General features: G+C 32.8%; 2 protein-coding genes across 3 annotated transcripts in view; both read left to right on the top strand.

Annotated features, from left to right (window-relative positions):
- Positions 1–420: 420 nt before the first annotated feature.
- On the top strand, positions 421–20074 carry LOC111713668 (protein timeless). 2 transcript variants are annotated; one of them, XM_023488594.1, is made up of 25 exons: positions 421–529; positions 1849–1891; positions 2204–2288; positions 2521–2593; positions 2798–2837; positions 2921–2956; positions 3203–3312; positions 5306–5382; positions 6056–6191; positions 6749–6850; positions 7532–7610; positions 8599–8679; positions 8743–8810; positions 9180–9292; positions 10748–10854; positions 12169–12249; positions 12569–12669; positions 13035–13164; positions 13790–13841; positions 13940–14008; positions 14399–14441; positions 15520–15602; positions 16367–16409; positions 16954–17311; positions 19501–20074. In XM_023488594.1, the coding sequence occupies exons 6-25, from the start codon at positions 2927–2929 to the stop codon at positions 19618–19620; spliced, it is 1983 nt and encodes a 660-aa protein (XP_023344362.1). In that variant the 5' UTR covers positions 421–529; positions 1849–1891; positions 2204–2288; positions 2521–2593; positions 2798–2837; positions 2921–2926; the 3' UTR covers positions 19621–20074. The 2 variants fall into 2 exon arrangements, with proteins under 2 accessions (XP_023344362.1, XP_023344361.1); XM_023488593.1 differs by having other exon boundaries at positions 15520–15620; positions 19501–20073.
- The window catches only part of LOC111713669 (uncharacterized), an 8442-nt gene continuing 6599 nt past the window's right edge, over positions 18264–20106 (top strand). The window contains exon 1 of the mRNA XM_023488595.1: positions 18264–19093. The gene's annotated coding sequence lies outside the window, so the exon portion shown is untranslated. The remainder of the gene's footprint in view (positions 19094–20106) is intronic.

Raw genomic sequence — 20106 nt, 5'->3', positions numbered from 1 at the left:
TGAAAAGCACAGGGAAAAACAATGCTTCCTAATTCTTAGCTCATGAAGTCATAATTTGACTGGGAAGTTAATATTTTCTTTAAAAAAAGTGATTAAGGCATCAAATTTGATTGCTCCTTGCTTATGATGCTTTCAAATGTTGATTATGATGCTTTCAAATTACACTTTGGATGCTTTACTACACGGTCAAAGCATCAAAAGTGTTGAAATTGAAAGACAAATCTAAGTATGAACTATGAAATATCAAAGGTTTGCACCTTTCAGGTGAAAATATGCAAGCATTCGAAAATTTGAGTTTGTGGCAAAACTCAATTCATTTAAAGTACAAGAAAACAGTTTATTATTATGCATTGTGCAATGTGCTGTTGTGCATGGGAATTGGGGAGTGGTATAAAAAAAGAGAAATAATAAATGTGTAATAATGTATTGTTTCTTTTACGCAGAGACCCAGCCGACAGTACGGGTTTATCTGGTATCTTCTTTATCAGAACTTTGATTCTCTTCTACTCACTCTTATTCGGGCACACAGGTAAACCATTCATCTGGCCCACACCACTATACACCATTCATCCCATCCACTATACACCATTCATCCCATCCACTATACACCATTCATCCTACTCTTCTATGCTATTCATCCGGCCCACACCACTTTAACACCATTCATCCCACTCTTCTATGCCATTCATCCGGCCCACACCACTTTAACACCATTCATCCCACTCTTCTATGCCATTCATCTGGCCCACACCACTATACATCATTCATCCCATCCACTATACACCATTCATCCTCCCACACCAATATACAGCATTCATCCCATCCACTATACACCATTCATCCTACTCTTCTATGCTATTCATCCGGCCCACACCACTTTAACACCATTCATCCCACTCTTCTTTGCAATTCGTCCTATCCACTATACACCATTCATCCTATCCATTATACACCATTCATCCCATCCACTATACATGATTTATCTCATCCACTATACACCATTCATTCCACTCTTCTATACCATTCATCCGGCCCACACCACTATACATCATTCATCCCACACTACTGAACATCATTCATCCCACACCACTATACACCATTTATCCCACTCTCCTATGCCATTTATCCCACTCTTCTATACCATTCATCTCACTCTTTCTCTACCATTGATTTCACACCACTGTACAGGACTCATTCCATCCACTATACATCATTTATCCCACACCACTGAACATCATTTATCCCACACCACTGAACATCATTTATCCCACACCACTGAACATCATTTATCCCACACCACTGAACATCATTTATTCCACACCACCGAACATCATTTATCCCACACCACTGAACATCATTTATCCCACACCACTGAACATCATTTATCCCACACCACTGAACATCATTTATCCCACACCACTGAACATCATTTATCACTCACCAATGAACATCATTTATCACTCACCACTGAACATCATTTATCCCACACCACTGAACATCTTTTATCCCACACCACTGAACATCATTTATCACACACCACTGAACATCATTTATCCCACACCACTGAACACCATTTATCCCACTCCACTAAACACCATTTATCCCACTCTTCTATGCCATTCACATCCCACTCCACTACACACCATTCATCCCATTCTTTCATCTTACTCTTCTTCACTATTCATCCTACTCTTCTATACCATTCATCCCACTCTTTTTTCCTACTCTTCTTTATCATTCATCCTAGTCTGTGAACGTCCTGGAAAGGAAATGACGAATCAGAGCAAATCCCGTCAAATAATTATATTTAAAAGTTTAAAAAAAGGTTAATTACGAATTTATATTTAGATTTCCTGGACATGTTGTTAGGATAGTTCTTCTTCTTTACCAGGTTAAATAACAAAATGGGGCTTATGATCTGGATACATTGGAGTTGCAACATTTTAGCTTTCTTGTATCTTGATCTGCAAAAATATATATGATTGATGATCCATAGATCCGGACCCAGGTGTCAGCTTCACCGAGATATTATTAAAACCTTCCTTATGATTGAATGTGATTGGTAAATCAAGTTTTTGACATAAAATGTATCGAATAAAGCTTGAAATTTTAAGTTTTTGTTAAAAACTGATAGAAATTCTGAACACATTGGACGAAACTAAGATAATATTAATAAAACCAAACCCTTCTACATATTTTGCAGGGCATACAACCAAATAAGCTTCAACGTCTAGTCCAGGAATGGGTTTCTACTTCTTCAATCACATCTTCGGACGTGACGTATCCAGGTATTGTAAATCAAATTTAGTTATTAGGCTGCGCCCATCTCCTATTTTAACTTATAATTGTAACTCTATCTGTGAGCATTTTCTCTTTAAGCATCCATTACCTTTCTCAATGGGTCACGTGAGTTCCCTCAAAAATGTTGAGATTGATCTCTTCAGCCGTTTTTACGTTTGGAGACAAACAAACAGACAGATATATAGAGAAGATTAAAAATATAATCTCTACAATATTTAGAGTCTACTACATCAAGTCCAACCTCTCGTAAACCTAGATCTTCAGACCCAGATTCTCCTTCTCTTAGTCCGCAGTAAGTTTCAAAAATTCTAAATCAGCAAGTCCCAAGTAGGGGGTGTATATTTTATTCAATTTTTCGCTGAATTGGGAAAATAAATGTTTTTAGGGGAAAATAAAGACATTTCATATAAATTCTTCTGTAAACTTTTTAAAATAAGAATGAATTTTTTTATTGATTAAGCCAAATTTCTATTTTTCTAAAATTTTATCTGTAAAGGAGCTGTGTTCGTGTGAATGCTTCTGAACTAAGTGATAAAGTAAGAATTATGGTTTATTCCTTCTAAAAATTTTATTTTTTCTTTTTGAACCAACTTTCTAATCAAATTTTTTTTTAATTAAGGAAGAGATGGACCCACTTAAACCAACTTCATCAATGGTAACCATCCAATATATTTATAAAATGAAATTGAGTAAAGAGAGTTTGGAGGATAAAAACATGTACATACACAAAAAATTTGATGTTTAATGTAATCACAATGGGGTTGGGTTACTTGGGACATAAAATGTCGTCATCCAACTATGAGTTTGGTCCACTTTAGTATTTATTCACTTTGCACTAAGCTCGTAATGAAACAGATTTGACGCACCAAATTTTCATAAAAAAAAAACAATATATTTTAAGAGTAAGAAAAGTGAATACTCCTCTGGTGAAGTTGAGTCCTCTATATCTGCTCCATTAAAGGAAGGAAATGGAGGTGATGGAGAGGAGAACAACGAACCTCCATCCAAGAGGTGACGCACAACAAGTTTAGAAAATTAAGCTAAGTTATATATGAGAAATATTGAATAAAAAAGTAGAAATATTGTTATTTTATTTTGTTGCGCACTGCAGATTAGAGTTGTAACACATTAAATAAAAACTAAGTGTAAATGGCTGGTGAATATTCCAATTCTGTGAGTAACGAACCAAATTCTACTCCTTTATAAGAAGCACGTCTGATTAGAAGCTATTCATATTTTTCAAAGCAACGGAATAAATTTTATAAATATTAAATTAAATCTAAATTTTTTATTATCAATGTAAATGTTAATGACAAAATAGTATTATTTTAGAGGTTTTTCTGTTTTAAATCTTCTTAAGAAAATTATTCTCTATTTTTGTTCAATTATATTACTTTCTTGATATTCTGAAGCATAATGCATAGTTTTACCGCTACTTTAATTGTGTTCCCTGCCTATTAATTAATTAATTAATGAGAAGTTTCAGTTTTTGATCTCCTCTTTTTATTAATTAAATATTTAGTTTGTATCCTTAAAACTGTAGTTCAGCCAATTAAACCAATAGAGTGGCGTATTCAGAATTCCGAGCAGCCAATCAGAAGCCGGAAAATTTGAAATTTTACACGCTATTTAATGAGAGAACTCTCATGGGAGGGAATCTGTATAGAAATATCCAAAACGAGAGAAAAAGAGCGGATTAAGCAGGAAATTTAAAGTGTCTACAAATTACAATGGATACTGATTACTGCAACAGCTCTAAGAGATAGTTGAAATGGTTAATAGAAAGAATTGGATTTGTTTTACGCCAAACAAATTCGACACTAGTGCCGGGGGAGTGGATCAGCCAACTAAGCGAGCGGGGGAAGGCAGGCGGCCATGAGCCACCACTACTTCCTCTTCCGGGCCACATATAAGCTTTTTTCTCTTCCGGCAACCATGAGCCTCTTCCGTACCACAACATTTGGCTCTTCCGGGCAAAACTACTATTTTAAATGGTATATTTAGGACCTTTAAAGTGTTATTTTAAAAAATCAAGCCGCGTCACGCTAAAAAGCACAACTTGAAACATTTTTTAAATTCTACATAAGATTAATATATTAATAAATAAAAAAGATGTCGTTTGTTTTAGATCATAGTAGGTAAACTAAGTAGTTATTTTTATATTGTAGGAGCAGAGAAAAATTGTTCAGAGTAGTCTGAAGAATAAGAAAATATTATTAAAATCGCAATATTTACTGTCATTATACTTACGCGTTACAGATTTTATATAAAAAAAAGTTTTTAGCAGTTTTCTCTTAACACATTGCACATTTTCACACAAGGGTATCCTTCAAAACTAAAGTGTATTATATGGTACGTCATTTTTAATATTCATATTGCTCTAAAAAATAAGCCATTTTTTTTATGAACATCAGAATATAGATTTGCAAAGTAAAAATTTGCAGTTTACATTAAGAGGAATCATCCTTTTTTCATATTAACACTTTAATATAAAGATTTAAATATATATTTTTTTCGTGACGCAGCTGGATTTTTGAAAATCACACTTTAAAGGCCTAAATATATCATTTTAAAAAGTAGTTTTGCCCGGGTTCTCAACCAATCTTAAATCTGTCAAAATACAAAAGCGAAGACCAAGAGATATATTTCTCATTAAAGGAAGGAAATGGAGGTGATGGAGAGGAGAACAACGAACCTCCATCCAAGAGGTGACGCACAACAAGTTTAGAAAATTAAGCTAAGTTAATAAAGAATGAAAAATATTTAAATTCATAAATATTAAATTTTGTGTTTTAAAATTGCGAAGAGTAAATGGCGGCTTGAAAAGCTACAGAACACGTATATTCAGTTTATTTTGTATAAATATTTTTCTTTATTTTTAGAGTTTAGAAAATAATACAATTTTTTATTTAGACAATTTTCCCCCATAATTCAGAATTCTATTTCGTTAAACTGTATTTTGATAATTTAATAATAATCTTTGTTTAAGAGACTTTAATTTAAGATTGAAATTGTGGAAGCTGAATTCTAATCCAAGAAGAAGATTAAGAACGAAGAAGGAGAGAGATTTAAAATATAAAGGTCAATTTTTAACAGTTATGAATATTATACTTTTTTATTTCAGTACATATTATCTAGGAAGAAAATGTTTGTTATGATCTGGGAATAAAATGTTTGATTCTGGGAATAAAATGTTTGATTCTGGGAATAAAATGTTTGATTCTGGGAATAAAATGTTTGATTCTGGGAATAAAATGTTTGATTCTGGGAATGAAATGTTTAGATCTGGGTATAAGTTCTGATCATGGTTATATGGGAATAAAATGTTTAGATCTGGGAATAAGTTCTGATACTGGTGATGGGAATAAAATGTAGATATTGGAATATAATGTTTAGATCTGGGAATAAGTGCTGATCCTGGTGATGGGAATAAAATGTAGATATGGGAATAAAAGGTTTAGATCTTGGAATAAAGTTTTTAGATCCGGGAAAAAAATGTTTAGCTCTGGGAATAAAATGTTTAGATTTGGGTATAAAATGTTTAATCTAGGAATACAAAGTTTAAATCTGGGAATAAAATGTTTAGATCTGGGCATAAAGTGTTTAAATCTGGGAATAAAGTGGTTAGATTTGGGAATAAGTTGTGGTCTTAGAAAAGGGAATAAAATGTAGATATGGGAATAACACGTTTAGATCTGGAAATGCAATATTTAGTTCTGGGAATAAAAAGTAGATCTTGGAATAAAATGTTTAGATCTGGGAATAAGTTCTGGTCCTGGTGATGGGAATAGTAGTGAAGATGAGGATACGGATACATGGCTGGTCAAGAACTCGGAATTATCTGATCTAGGATATGTGTCCTATATGACGGAAAACGAGAAAAAGAAAAGGTTCATGAGATGTTTATTTTTGTTACTTTGGGCTGATCATTTTTCATTTTATTAATGTCCACGTAAAAAAAGAAAAGAATGTGAGTTTCTGTCCGAATAGGATTAGACAGCTGAATGAACCTCCACAAAATGACTTCTGTTTATAAATTTGTAATATTAGAGACTGTGTTGTGTTCTTAAATACCTGTTTACTCTCTTAATAAGATTGTTTACCAGAAAATGATTATTTTGTGTTATTTTTATAAATACTAGGCTTTTAGGTAGCCTCGCGCCTATCTTCTATTTCAATTGTTAACATTTTCTCTTTGTACACATTGTAAAACAGAAACAAACCAAAAATTACGTGGATTTTATAAAAAGAAATTCGCGGATATTTAAAATTTTCAAAAGTCAAATTTTGTTTGAGGCTATTTTTGCAAATTCGATCACCCATAAACCTTCCCTGGGTCACGAGGTTCAACCAAAAAAATCAGGCCCGATCGGTTCAGCCGTTTTGACGTTAATTGCATACAAACAAACAGACAGACAAGTAAAGTATATATAGATTGCGTATTTAGGAGAAACGTCAGTAATTTTGATTCTTTAACTGAGGATGAGAAACGAGCAAGGTGGAAGAAGCTCTCGGAAGCCCGGCTCAAGGGTACAAACAGAAAATCCAGGTTCGTAAATTGTTCACAATTTCAAACCAATAGTATACTATTTTTATTACTGTTTTATATATTTCTATCTGTGGTCGAATTCGATTAAAAAGTATTTATCCGACAACTTTTGAAATGATGTAACTATTTCAAATCTGTTCAAATGAGTTCCTCTCATTCTCTCTTTCCTTTCTAGAGTTTTTTTGTTGTCAATGTGACTTTTTTCTGTTAAGAGTAAGCAACTCCCATAAAAATTCAAAAAAGCTTGAGAATTATTCGCACGCGTATGATTTATATCGACCCACCCATATTATTTCTTATTATTATGCAATGTACGAGGCCTTTACTCTCCAGGAGAAATTATGAAAGATTTTTTGGGGGGTGATGGAGCTAACAATGTTACAATGATGGGCAGGGCAAAGGACCTGAAATGCTTACTTGATGCATGGTTATGTTTGGTAGCTCCAACTTAAAAGGTAATGTCAGGTAGCCTAGTACTTCCCTGGTAGGCTGTGGTAAGATACACCTCTGGACTCTGATCCTGCCACGCCTCCTGGTAGTATCTCTCCATTATGTGTTTTGGAGGCCGGGGGGGCAGGGCTTAAGTTACTTAACCCCTTGGGCGGTCTGGGTCTCCCATATTGGGGGGATTTTCAGATTTAAATCTTTATCTTTATCTTTATGTGAAATACTATGTTTTAGGACCTTATTCTATTACATAGCAACAGAAGCAGATGTTCTGGACATCCTTACCGACTTCGCAATCACATTTCTTCTTCAGGTAATAGTCATTTTAAACAACCAACATAGTTTAAAGGCTTAATATTAAATTTAATTTGAAACAGATCACCAGAACTATTTGATTTAATCGGCACTCCGAGTCGGGAAGTGAAAATTGGTTAAGATAAGATAAGATAAGATAAAGTTTATTGCTAAAATAAATGTATCTGTATACAGATAGAGTTTACAATCACAAAATTGATGATTATATTAACAGTACAAGTATAAAGCAATTAGGTGGAAAATAGCTCTTGGCTGTTTTGATTATTTTTTCCACCTAATTTTAGTAATAATAACAAAATATTTCAATTAAATAGATTTAAGGAGAACGATTAGAGATCAGGGTGCAAATTCATCATATGCAAAATAGTTTATACACTAATTCGAATAACTAGAGTTTAAAGTAATTTTCTGACATGTACACAACAAATATCAAAGCATATTAAAACATATCTAATTAGTTTTACATGAATAGCAATTCGGTTTATAACACATTGTCCTATAATTTTCAAAAAGAGAATTTAGTAGTCTATTTTTAAATATACTTAGAGAGTTGCTTCTTTTTAAGTCAAGAGGCAGGTTATTCCACATCTTAAGAAGAGAGCTTGATGGTAAATACTGTAATGAGCACATTTTGAGAATGTCAAGTTGAAAGTTAAGAGATCTTTCAAAGGTTCCAAGCTTTTTAAAAATATTTTCAAAAGATGCAGGAAGAAGTTTATGTGTATATTTATACATAAATATAGCTTGGTTAAAGTCTACCAGATAATTGAAAGCAAAAGGATTGGGTTGGATGTATTAGAACAGCTTTAGCACTTGTTGTGATGTTTTTATTTACAAATAAAGCCTTGTTGACCAATTTTTTTATTATTAAATCTATTTTAGTATTATACTTGATTCAATAAATGAATAAATTCTATTTTGTAGAAATTTTTGTTTTACCTTCTAACATACTGAAATTCTTGTTTTCTTAAATTAATATATTTTAGGGCTACCTTGTTCTCCAGGAAGATATCCTCAAGATTATCAGAACTTCAACTTCTCAAGATAAAGAAGCTTTTCTGTACAAGGTAATACATTCTCCGAACTTATAAAAAATTAGAATATTAGAATAAAAATAAACCTTTTTTAAGGAATTTTTTTCCTGGCTCATTTACTACTTTCTTCCCTTGGCTTCAGTTATGTCGATGCCATTAAATCAGTAAGTAATTTAAATAATATTACTAGTTATATATATTACAGGGTGCTGCTAAACTATGATATATTACACTAGTTATATATATATTACAGGGTGCCTCTAAACTATGATATATTACACTAGTTATATATATATTACAGGGTGCCTCTAAACTGTGATATATTACACTAGTTATATATATTACAGGGTGCCGCATAACCATGATATATTACACTAGTTATATATAGTACAGGGTGCTGCTAAACTAAGATATATTCCACTAGTTATATATATTACAGGGTGCCGCTAAACCATGATATATTCCACTAGTTATATATATATTACAGGGTGCCGCTAAACCATGATATATTCCACTAGTTCTATATGTTACAGGTTGCCGCTAAACTATGATATATTCCACTACCTTGTATCTGAGTGCTCAGCTGTAGCTATCCAAGTATCTCTTTCTAGATCTCCCTCTGTTGAGGATCTTAAGATAATCTCAGGTAACATTTGGATTTTACAGGGGGAGTAAAAAAAATGCTGCTCAATTCACAACGGTACTTTTGAAACCACTATCTGACTAATACAGTTAAAGATATCGTCGTTTTTCTAGCTTCAAAAGTGATTGAATTTGATTTTTCCTACCTTGCTTTTTTGTAGCAGAAATGGAATTGGACATCGGTGATCCTAAATGAAAATAATCAGTTCATAAGATTGTAAACACCAATTACATCAATTTATCTAATTCAATCTTGATCAGATAAAGCTTTTAAGGTTACCGTTTTATATCGGAAAACACATAAAAGGTCGCTTAAAATTACGACTACAGACCATACAGACCCTTTGACTACAAAAGGTGGAAAAAGCTAGGGAGTAGGGAGTAGGGAGTAGGGAGTAGGGAGTAGGGAGTAGGGAGTAGGGAGTAGGGAGTAGGGAGTAGGGAGTAGGAAGAAGGGAGTAGGGAGTAGGGAGTAGGGAGATGGGACGATTCCAAACTCTAAAAACTATGATTCCATTTTAAATGATAGATTTGGGTTTATGCCTTAACATGCTAACAGATTATTAATTTTTAACGCATGGTTAACCACCAGAAAGAGTTGAAATAATCTACGCTATAACTTTTTGTTTTTGAAGGGAAGTGTTTTTTTCTGAAGAATAAGGGCAGGGCAGGGCCATGTTCAGTTTTTATTTAGCCATGAACATTGATATAAATACTACTCGAGAAATGGCTTTCTACTTATGTCACAGAGGAAATAATATCTTCCATCAATCTCTAATTTTCCTTCCCAATATCTTAGAAACCTGATATCGTAGATCTATGATACGTCATTTAATAGTAATAGTTTGAACCATCAGGTTGCAATGTTAGGGTGATTAGAACTCTGAGTAAGTAACTGAAGCAAGTAATCAATTCTTTAGCGTGGGTGTTAAATGTTGTTATCATTCATTCATCCTATTTTTTCGTTTGTCGATTTAAATTTTTTTTTCATTTTTAAAATTTTCATTAAAAACATATTTAGAGGTTTTAGAATATATTTATTGAAATATGAGTTCAACAGGAAAACATGAGAAGTTGTTTAATTGTCGGTTTATATTATAATTAGCTTTTTGGTTGTATTTTTAATATACAAACAAAATTATTTTTACCCTTAACATGTGATTTGTTTTGATGTGCAACCCATATGGAACTAATATTCCATAGATAATAAATATAAGTTTATAACCGCACGACATCTCGTTTTTTCAGATCAGTTTGAATTCTCTACCAGAAAGAGTTTTGTATTAATTAATTCAAGTAATATTTAATTTGGATTACGGCAAGACCAGGAAAACTACATTCAACAGTTAAAAGTCCTTGAATTGGCACTACAGTGCTGCATACTCAGAAGGGTTGCGAATATTNACGCGCCTGTTTTTAGCACCATTAATTAAAGTTTTAAGCTGGATATGTATTGCAGGCTATGTAAGAGCTCAACGATGTTTTGTTGAAATATTATCAAAATACGAAGATAATTTTCAACTTGATCAGATTGAGAAATACAATTTAAAGTTGATTTCTTTACAGGTACTTAATCTCTTCTCTAACTCATTGACTTTGTTTATAACTTTCAATTTTCCATCGCACAACTTAAATATATAAAGTTTAGATTCAATATCTTGGAACCTAAACGTCTTAAATATATAAAATTCTGAGTTTAGGATCCAGTTTTTGGAACCTAATCGTCTTGAATATATATAATTCGAAGTTAAGATTCAATTTAATGGGACCTAAACGTCTTAAATTTCTATAATTCTAAGTTTAGATTCCAGTTCTTGGAACCTAAACGTCTTAAATATATATAATTCGAAGTTTAGATTCCTGGTTTTGGAACCTAGACGTCTTAAATATACATAATCCGAAGTTTAGATTCAATATCTTGGAACCTAAACGTCTTTAATATATATAATTCTAAGTTTAGATTCCATTTCTTGAAACCTAATCGTCTTTAATATATATAATTCGAAGTTAAGATTCAATTTCATGGAACCTAAACGTCTTAAATTTATATAATTCGAAGTTAAGATTCCAGTTCTTGAAACCTAAACGTCTTTAATATATATAATTCGAAGTTAAGATTCAATTTCATGGAACCTAAACGTCTTAAATTTATATAATTCGAAGTTTAGATTCCAGTTCTTGGAACCTAAACGTCTTAAATATATATAATTCTAAGCTTAGATTCCAGGTTTTGCAACCAAAATGTCTTAAATATATGTAATCAAAGGACTGTTTTTGTATTTTTATTTAAAAATGGGAATGCCAGATTTCTAGCAGTTACTTATACTTTTATCTAATCATTAATTTTGCAGATATCGTCGTTCTTCTGTCTGATTAGCGTTTATTTCAGACAATTTTCCCTTCTTATTTTACAGCAGAAGTTCTTAAATAGAAACCACCGATTGAAATTAACATGCTACTCAAATGGAGATTAAGATTACGTTTAAACTAAACAGTCTCTTTAAATGGAGATTAAGATTACGTTTACACTAAACAGTCTCTTCAAATTGAGATTAAGATTACGTTTAAACTAAACAGTCTCTTTAAATGGAGATTAAGATTACGTTTACACTATACAGTCTCTTTAAATGGAGATTAAGATTACGTTTACACTCAACAGTCCCTTTAAATGGAGATTAAGATTACGTTTACACTAAACAGTCTCTTTAAATGGAGATTAAGATTACGTTTACACTAAACAGTCTCTTCAAATTGGGATTAAGATTACGTTTAAACTAAACAGTTTTTTGAATGGAGATTAAGATTACGTTTACAATAAACAGTCTCTTTATATGGAGATTAAGATTATGTTTACACTAAACAGTCTCTTTAAATGTTAAGATTGTGAAAACTAAAAATGTTCGCCAACTCTACGTATTTTTGACTTGGCTGGCGTCGAAGAAGAATTTGAATTCTACTCAGGTAACATATTTGAATTATACTCAGGTAACATATTTGAATTATACTCGGGTAACATATTTGAATTCTACTCGGGTAACATATTTGAATTCTACTCAGGTAACATATTTGAATTCTACTCAGGTAACTGCTGGAAAATCACTTCATAATTAAAAATAAAATCTCATTTAACAATTAGAAAAGATTCTTTTTTGATAATACAATGATAATTTTTGACTGCAAAGATTTTAAAGGCAACTTTAATCTTATTTTTTATTTTTTTTTACGTGAGATATTTTATTGCTTTTAAAAAATGCTTGATATATTTTTTTATTTCTTTTAGTTTTTGTCTGATCTTGTGGTAGCCAACCACATTCATCTAGCAACAATCCAGTCCCTAAATGTGTTCAAAGCAGATTTCAACATGACGGATCACATCCTCCAGTAAGTTTAAATTCTTGGTACATCAAGAAGCCCACATAATTGTAAAATATACTTATAAAGAGGTATAACTCTCATTAAAGCCCCTCCTCTGATCACAACTCATAATAAAAAGTTTTTTCTCTTTTAAAAAATACATATTTTAATGATATTTTTGATGAATTCAATAATAGATCTATAACTATTTAAAGATAAATAGTAGCGGGAAAGTTAAGTTGGAAAAAATGCTCAGTATATAAAAGTGAAAAAATGCATTTGAATTCATATGATTAGATCAATTCTTATCTCAATTTAAAAAAAAAATATGCTTTAAAAAAAATTTGAAAGCAATGAAGATTTTAAATCTCTAGTCCTCATTATATTTGTAGGTTTTCTGCTCCGTCAATGATGACTCCGTATGGATTTCTGCTGGAGAAGTATCGAGAGAATACAAATACCGTTAACGACTGTATATTCACGATGATGCATCATGTGGCTGGAGACCTTTCTTGTCCCCAGGTAAGTGATGGTTTTGCCCGTGCTCCATCAGTCTTTGTGGTTGTTAACCGATATGGGGTCATTGCTTCTCAGTCTTTGCTTTTTAATCGGCATAGACGACCTTATTTCTCTAAAATTTTACCGGATGGATTATACAGGTATCCTATTATATCTACATTTTAAAGGGTACTCCACGAAACATATGACAAAGATCGTCAATGATCTTTAAATTCATTTTCGGCATTTCTTTTTCAAATAATTTTACAATTAAAATTGCTGAATAACTAATGATGTAATGCACCTAGCCTTGATATTTTTAAATTGAGTCTGCATTATTTGTGTTTTTTTTATTATTTTACCTAGGATATGAAGAACTCGTTCAGATTTAGACAACTTGGGTTTCCATATCCGGCTATTTTCATATTTTAACGAATTAAGTTTTTGCCAATAACTCAAATTGTCTAAACTTGGTGTGTTTCCAACCCGTTGTCAGAGACCTTATAAATTCTGCCAGCTCAAATAAAGTTTCAAATATAAAACTATTTTCCTTTAAATATGAATAAAAGCCGGCTACAGGAAACCCAGAAATAAATGTTGATATTTTGTTCTACATGTATGAGTTCGATGAAATATAGATTTTTTTCAGGCTTTGAATATAGAACCTATGAAGAAGACCATCAGACAAATAACCAAACAAGGAATCAAGCATTAAGAAATACAACTGTTATAAATATGAAGATTGAATCTTGTTGAATATTAAATATTTTATCCGATGATTATAATGTAAGGATTGAAGGAGTTGTTCTCTGTGATGATTGGCAGGATCTGATAGAATATCTTGCAAACTTTTACAGCAAAACAAACGGTAATAAAATCTTTTTATTTTCGGTAAAATTGTCAAATAATCGGCGGAAAAATGCTTCAATTTTGAAGTTTTAGTCAATAAACCAATTAAAAATGTGTATTTTTACAAGTTAAAGGAAGAACAAAGCCGATAACCATTCCACGTTTAACATCTTCAGATTCAAGATTTTTAGTGAAATATTTCAAATCCGAAATCATTTGAATAATTCTCATAGACTTTCTAGCTTCAAAATTGTTTTATTCTGAAATTAAACCCTCATTGTTTTTGTAAGCAGTAATCCGCAAGTAACTTTTATAGAGAAACGCCAATTGAAATTAATTAAATTTCAAAAAGAGCTACATAGATAGCTCATTCATTCTCATCCTTGATATTAATTTCCTTGTTGTTCAGCTACCAGAAATCTTGCTGTCAGAAGCGTTTACTCCGATCCAGGGTAGGTTTTTCTTCTGCTTGTATACATTAGGTTGACAACTTGACAGGGTTTACTGAGATCCAGGGTAGGTTTTTCTTCTGCTTGTATACATTAGGTTGACAACTTGACAGGGTTTACTCCGATCCAGGGTAGGTTTCTCTTCTTCTTGTATACATTAGGTTGACAACTTGACAGGGTTTACTGAGATCCAGGGTAGGTTTTTCTTCTTCTTGTATACATTAGGTTGACAACTTGACAGGGGTTACTCCGATCCAGGGTAGGTTTTTCTTCTGCTTGTATACATTAGGTTGACAACTTGACAGGGTTTACTCCGATCCAGGGTAGGTTTCTCGTCTACTTGCATTAATTAGGTTGACAACTTGACAGGGTTTACTGAGATCCAGGGTAGGTTTCTCGTCTACTTGCATTAATTAGGGGTTTACTCCGATCCAGGGTAGGTTTCTCGTCTACTTGCATTAATTAGGTTGACAACTTGACAGGGTTTACTCCGATCCAGGGTAGGTTTCTCGTCTATCTGCATTAATTAGGTTGACAACTTGACAGGGTTTACTCGGATCCAGGGAAGGTTTCTCGTCTACTTGCATTAATTAGGTAGACAACTTGACATTGTTTACTCCGATCAAGGGTAGGTTTCTAGGTTGACAACTTGACAGGGTTTACGCCAATCCAGGGAAGGGTTTTCTTCTACTTCCATTAGTTAGGATTCGATGTCTGATTTTATTTTATTTTGCGTAATTTTAGGTGATCATTTTAATTTATGATAATTTTCTATCGTCAATTTTGTATTTTAAGAGACTGTTACGTAAATTAAAGTGACCCTACATTCGAAGATGGCTGTGCCCGAATAACGACTTTGTCCTTGAAAGATCTTTGTCAGATCGAATGTGAAGAAGATATCCAGATGTTTTTGATTATTTAAACCGTTTAGTTTCATTTCTGGTACTTTTTTTTAGTTAGAAACAAGTAGTTATTCTCTACAGATAAAAGTTTCAACGGTATAGTTGTATATCGGACATTGCTATCTTGAAATTACGCTTACAGTTAATTAAGGAAGGTTAAAAAAGGATTATATTTCTAGGCCCAAAGTTGGTAGAAGTAGGACATCGGTTAAAAGTGAAATGGATTCACGTTCACATCACCCAGGGAATTCTCCTCATCATGGTACTGTTGTCAGCGAAGGTTTATTACATTACAAAATACAAAAAAATTTTCTTAAACGGTGATAACGCAGAAACTGACAAATATTTCAATACTGCAGTATCCGGTACTAAAACGCTAAAATATTTAAGAGTGGTCTTTGTATATACCAATGTATTATAAGATACTGAAATTGTTATTTATCCCCTTTCAATAACTGATACCGCATTGATATATATAACTATTTAATCAACTAAGGTCAGTTACTCAGTAATTTATCCCCTTTCAATAACTGATACCGCATTGATATATATAACTATTTAATCAACTAAGGTCAGTTACTCAGGCTGTGTCGACATAAGTTAAATATTGTATATCTTATATATTTCCCAATATGAGTGATTTATTAAACTTTTCATACCATTTTTTTAAAGGGTTTGATCACTATTTGAAAATACACAAAATACCTAAGTTCTTAAATTGAAAATCACAACTAATACTTTTCTCCCCGCACACACACGTTTCTGAGAGACAGAATGTCCGTTACTCTCAGTTAACTGTTTAGTGTTCAAACCAGAAACCCGCGGTTTTTTTGATTCTATAACTTGGACAAATTTTGTGCAAATCCGCGCAATTCCGCGTAAAGTGCAAGCCTAATTTCGTGACATTTGGCTTTCAGTGGAATCCCTTACTGCAAAGTATGAAAAGGTTTCCCTTTATAAATTAAAATAGAGCTTTGGATATAAATCAAAAAAATTTATTTTATCCTACTCAGATTTTATGTTTAGTAAAAGCAAGGTCCATGGAGGATTCTCTGTTTCCATCATGTAGGTAACTATCAACTATTCAAACTTAATACAATTTTAAAACATTTTATAAAAAGTTTTCAAAAAAGAAAGAGTATCTGATCGATGGATTTTGTATCAATTTGTGATTTGTTTCAGTTTAAAATTTTTGCTATTAGTTAATGACCTTCAGTGTTGCCAAAATGTATGGGTTTTACAGATTTTTAGTCAAATGATTTTTAAATCGGCCTCGGATTTTGTCAATAGTTAATATCTGTTTATTTTCTGGTTTAAATGGACTATTTCAATTCAAATGTTGTTAAATATAAAAAGGTCTTTCTGTGAATTTTTAAATGTCTTTTTTTGCAGATGTTTTTTACAATTGAGATTTTTGTTTATTTACAAATTGTATTGATTTTTTAAAATGTACGCACTGTCCGATTTTTCAAAAAAATCTACGGATATCTGTACAAAGTTCTTCCTAAAATTGGTGCCACCCTTAAAGTTTAATTGGATATTTTTTCCTTTTTTTATGAATTTCTATGGTAATTTTCGAAAAATAATCGATTTTAATAGTAATTGTATCCTAGTTGGCAAGTCTGCGAAACTGAAGCTATTAAACCGTCAGCTGATGAACCCATAGTTGTTAAACCTACAGCTATTGAAATTACAGCTGTTGAACCTGCAGCTGTTAAACCTATAACTATTGAACCTACAGCTTCAAAAGGCGTAGCTGTTAAACCTACAGCTGTTGAACGCGCAGCTCATGATTATGAACCTACAGTAGAGGAAAACTCAGTGGCGAAACGCAGTGCCGGTGAATGTGCAGCTAGTAAACCTCCAGCTGTCGAATCTGCAGATTGTAAACGTCCAGCTGTCGAATCTGCAGCTGTTGAGACTACAGCTGGTGAACCTAAGATAGAATATGAACCAGAGAAAGAAAACCAGGGAGAAACCCTAATCTATTAGTTTTGTTACCTTTTGCTAGTTGCTTTTATTCCTTTTACCTTAAATTCTTTAGGGTAAATATAGATTNGATTGGATTGGATTGGATTGGATTGGATTGGATTGGATTGGATTGGATTGGATTGGATTGGATTGGATTGGATTGGATTGGATTGGATTGGATTGGATTGGATTGGATTGGATTGGATTGGATTGGATTGGATTGGATTGGATTGGATTGGATTGGATTGGATTGGATTGGATTGGATTGGATTGGATTGGATTGGATTGGATTGGATTGGATTTATATATGTAAAATAGAGAAAGTATAAATGTTGAAGGAACTGCGAACGTTATTTCAAGTAATTCCATTATAGAGCTGTTTCAGAAAAGAATACTTTAGAAATCTATTATTTGTATCAAGAATGCACGAAATATTCATTATCTTCTAGCTAAACAATATGATATTCAATTGCGGTTTTTCTCTTAAAGTGATCTGCGCATTTCTGCTACAGAAACAATGGTAGAAACTGTCAGAATTAAAGCTTGATATGTTCCTAGGGTTTCCAACGAAAGTAAAGTGGATTTTACTTGCGCGCAATTGCAAGCCCTGTAAACTCGAAGTAATTCCGCGAAATTTCGCGCATTGGAGTTCCAATTGAAAACGCATTATTTATCATATATTATTATCAGACAGTTTCAGATGGGACATGTCTCTTGAAATTACAACGACAATCCCTCCAGAGGCGCAACTGGCACTTTTGCAATGGGAGGGGGGGAGGGCAAAATATTATTTGGTAATGGTCTGTGGGGGTGGGGACTTCCCTATAGAAAATTTCTTCAAAATAAAAGTGCTTTTTTAACCCTATTCCTGCTGGGGGGGGGGGGTCAATTTGACTTCCCCCTGTAGATTTTTTTACATAACTCAAAAAGTATTGGTCTGAGGCTGTTGAAATTTTCTGACTTTTCCTACATACATTCTAATCCCTAAATCTTTGCACCGAGTGGTGTAAACCTTTGATATCTCAACACAAGTAAAATACAGTTCGGAACTTTTTTACATTTTTTACATTATATAGCCTTCAGAATTCAGAAAGATAAAAATATATTTTTTTTAACTAACCATAGTATAGAATACAATTTCTTCAATATCTCTTTTGGTTTTATTATTCCTGACTCCTGTGATAATGATATTCGCCAACCTTTCTTTTCATTCTGCAGGGGGGCCGGGCCCCCCTAGTTGTGCCTCTGAATCCTTCTAAGCAAAGATAAATGAATCTTATTGATTGCTATAAAGCCTTAGTTCGCCGTCACTCCCTTTGGAGTGCTCAGGAACTTGATCCTGGTCTGGATCTGTTTATAGATTATCAAAAAATAAATAACTGAAAACAACAAGAGTAAATTTACAAGATTTTCTGTCGTTTTTCTAAGAATGAATCTAGATTGAATCCAGATTTGAATTAAGACGGGAAACGATCTTGAGCACTGCTTGTATGTAAACGTTTTACAATAAAACTTTAATATTGAAACAAAGTTGAACGTGAAATATTTGTTATTTAAACTCAAAACTTCACAAATTTTAATATTACAATTTAAAGTAAATATTTTTACAAACTTGATATTGTCGTGCATGAAGATTGCAGACTAATATCACGACTGGAAGAAAGAAAAGTAAAAATCCTTATCCTATTATTCCTGTGTTCTACAGATACCTTGAGAACTGAGTCCCTAGAAGCTAGTTTGAGCTGGCTCCAGTCCTCTCTCCTAGATGCATGGAGGGTTAAGGTACGAGTAATACTTGTGTCAAGATAGGGGGATATTGCCTCTTGGGGGTACTGACAAGAGGCGTACCCAGGGGGGGGGGGTGTCAGCCTCCATGGATTAGTGAAATATTTGGTTTCCAGGGGCTTTTTGGACCCAGTGGGAATGAGCCCCCTCCCCCCTGAACAGATTCCTGTGTACGCCACACGATTGAGTTTTTTTCTGGAAATTATTTTTACCAACTTCAGAACAATTCGAACATATGCAATTTTGGGAGTTTTTCCTTAATAATAATTGACTATAATCAAGGGGCGTTGGGAGAAGCATGAAAAAATGTTTAAAAAGATATTTGGAAATTTTGTTGTTAAAAAAATCTAAATCTTGATAATGATACTAAGAAAATTTGAATAATAGTTCCGATTGCTCTGAAGGTTGATGAAGTTCGATTTCTGGATAAGAAAAAGATGAGACGTATGTCAGGTTGGTTTTCTTCTTTTACGTCACATTCATCTTCATCATCTCCTCCATCTCCTTCATCTCCTGAACATTAAGTGAAAAGTTTTTGCAATACTAAGGAGAAGAGGATGCGGGAATGTATAAGGACAGGAACTATGGTTTTTTGTAATTATAATGAAAAATGTAACAAGGCTCCAAGGCTCTGTTAGCAGAAAAAAAATGTTCTCTTCTAATTTTTTATATAATGGAGAAGAAATCTAGTCCTGAATGTGTTGAATATAACCAGTTCCTATCCCCCTCTCCTCAATATTTAATTAGTATAAGTATTACCATCTTAAAGGTTGATTTTGGGGTCGATTATTATTATAAATCTAGTTACAGGAAGACTGATTTATGCAACAAGCATGATTAGAATAATGTTTTTTTACACATTTTCTGTATTATTTTCTATATTATATTCTGCATCTGCGCTGACTTCAATTCTATCATCTGTAAACACATCATTCAAATTAAACATGTAATTTAAGTTTTTCTGTTTTTGGTAATTCTTTTGCTCATCATGCATTATTTACTAATCTTTC

Source organism: Eurytemora carolleeae, unplaced genomic scaffold (assembly GCF_000591075.1).
Source record: "Eurytemora carolleeae unplaced genomic scaffold, Eaff_2.0 scaffold1450, whole genome shotgun sequence".
Lineage (NCBI taxonomy): Eukaryota > Metazoa > Arthropoda > Copepoda > Calanoida > Temoridae > Eurytemora > Eurytemora carolleeae.
This window is presented reverse-complemented; position numbering and strand designations above follow the sequence as displayed.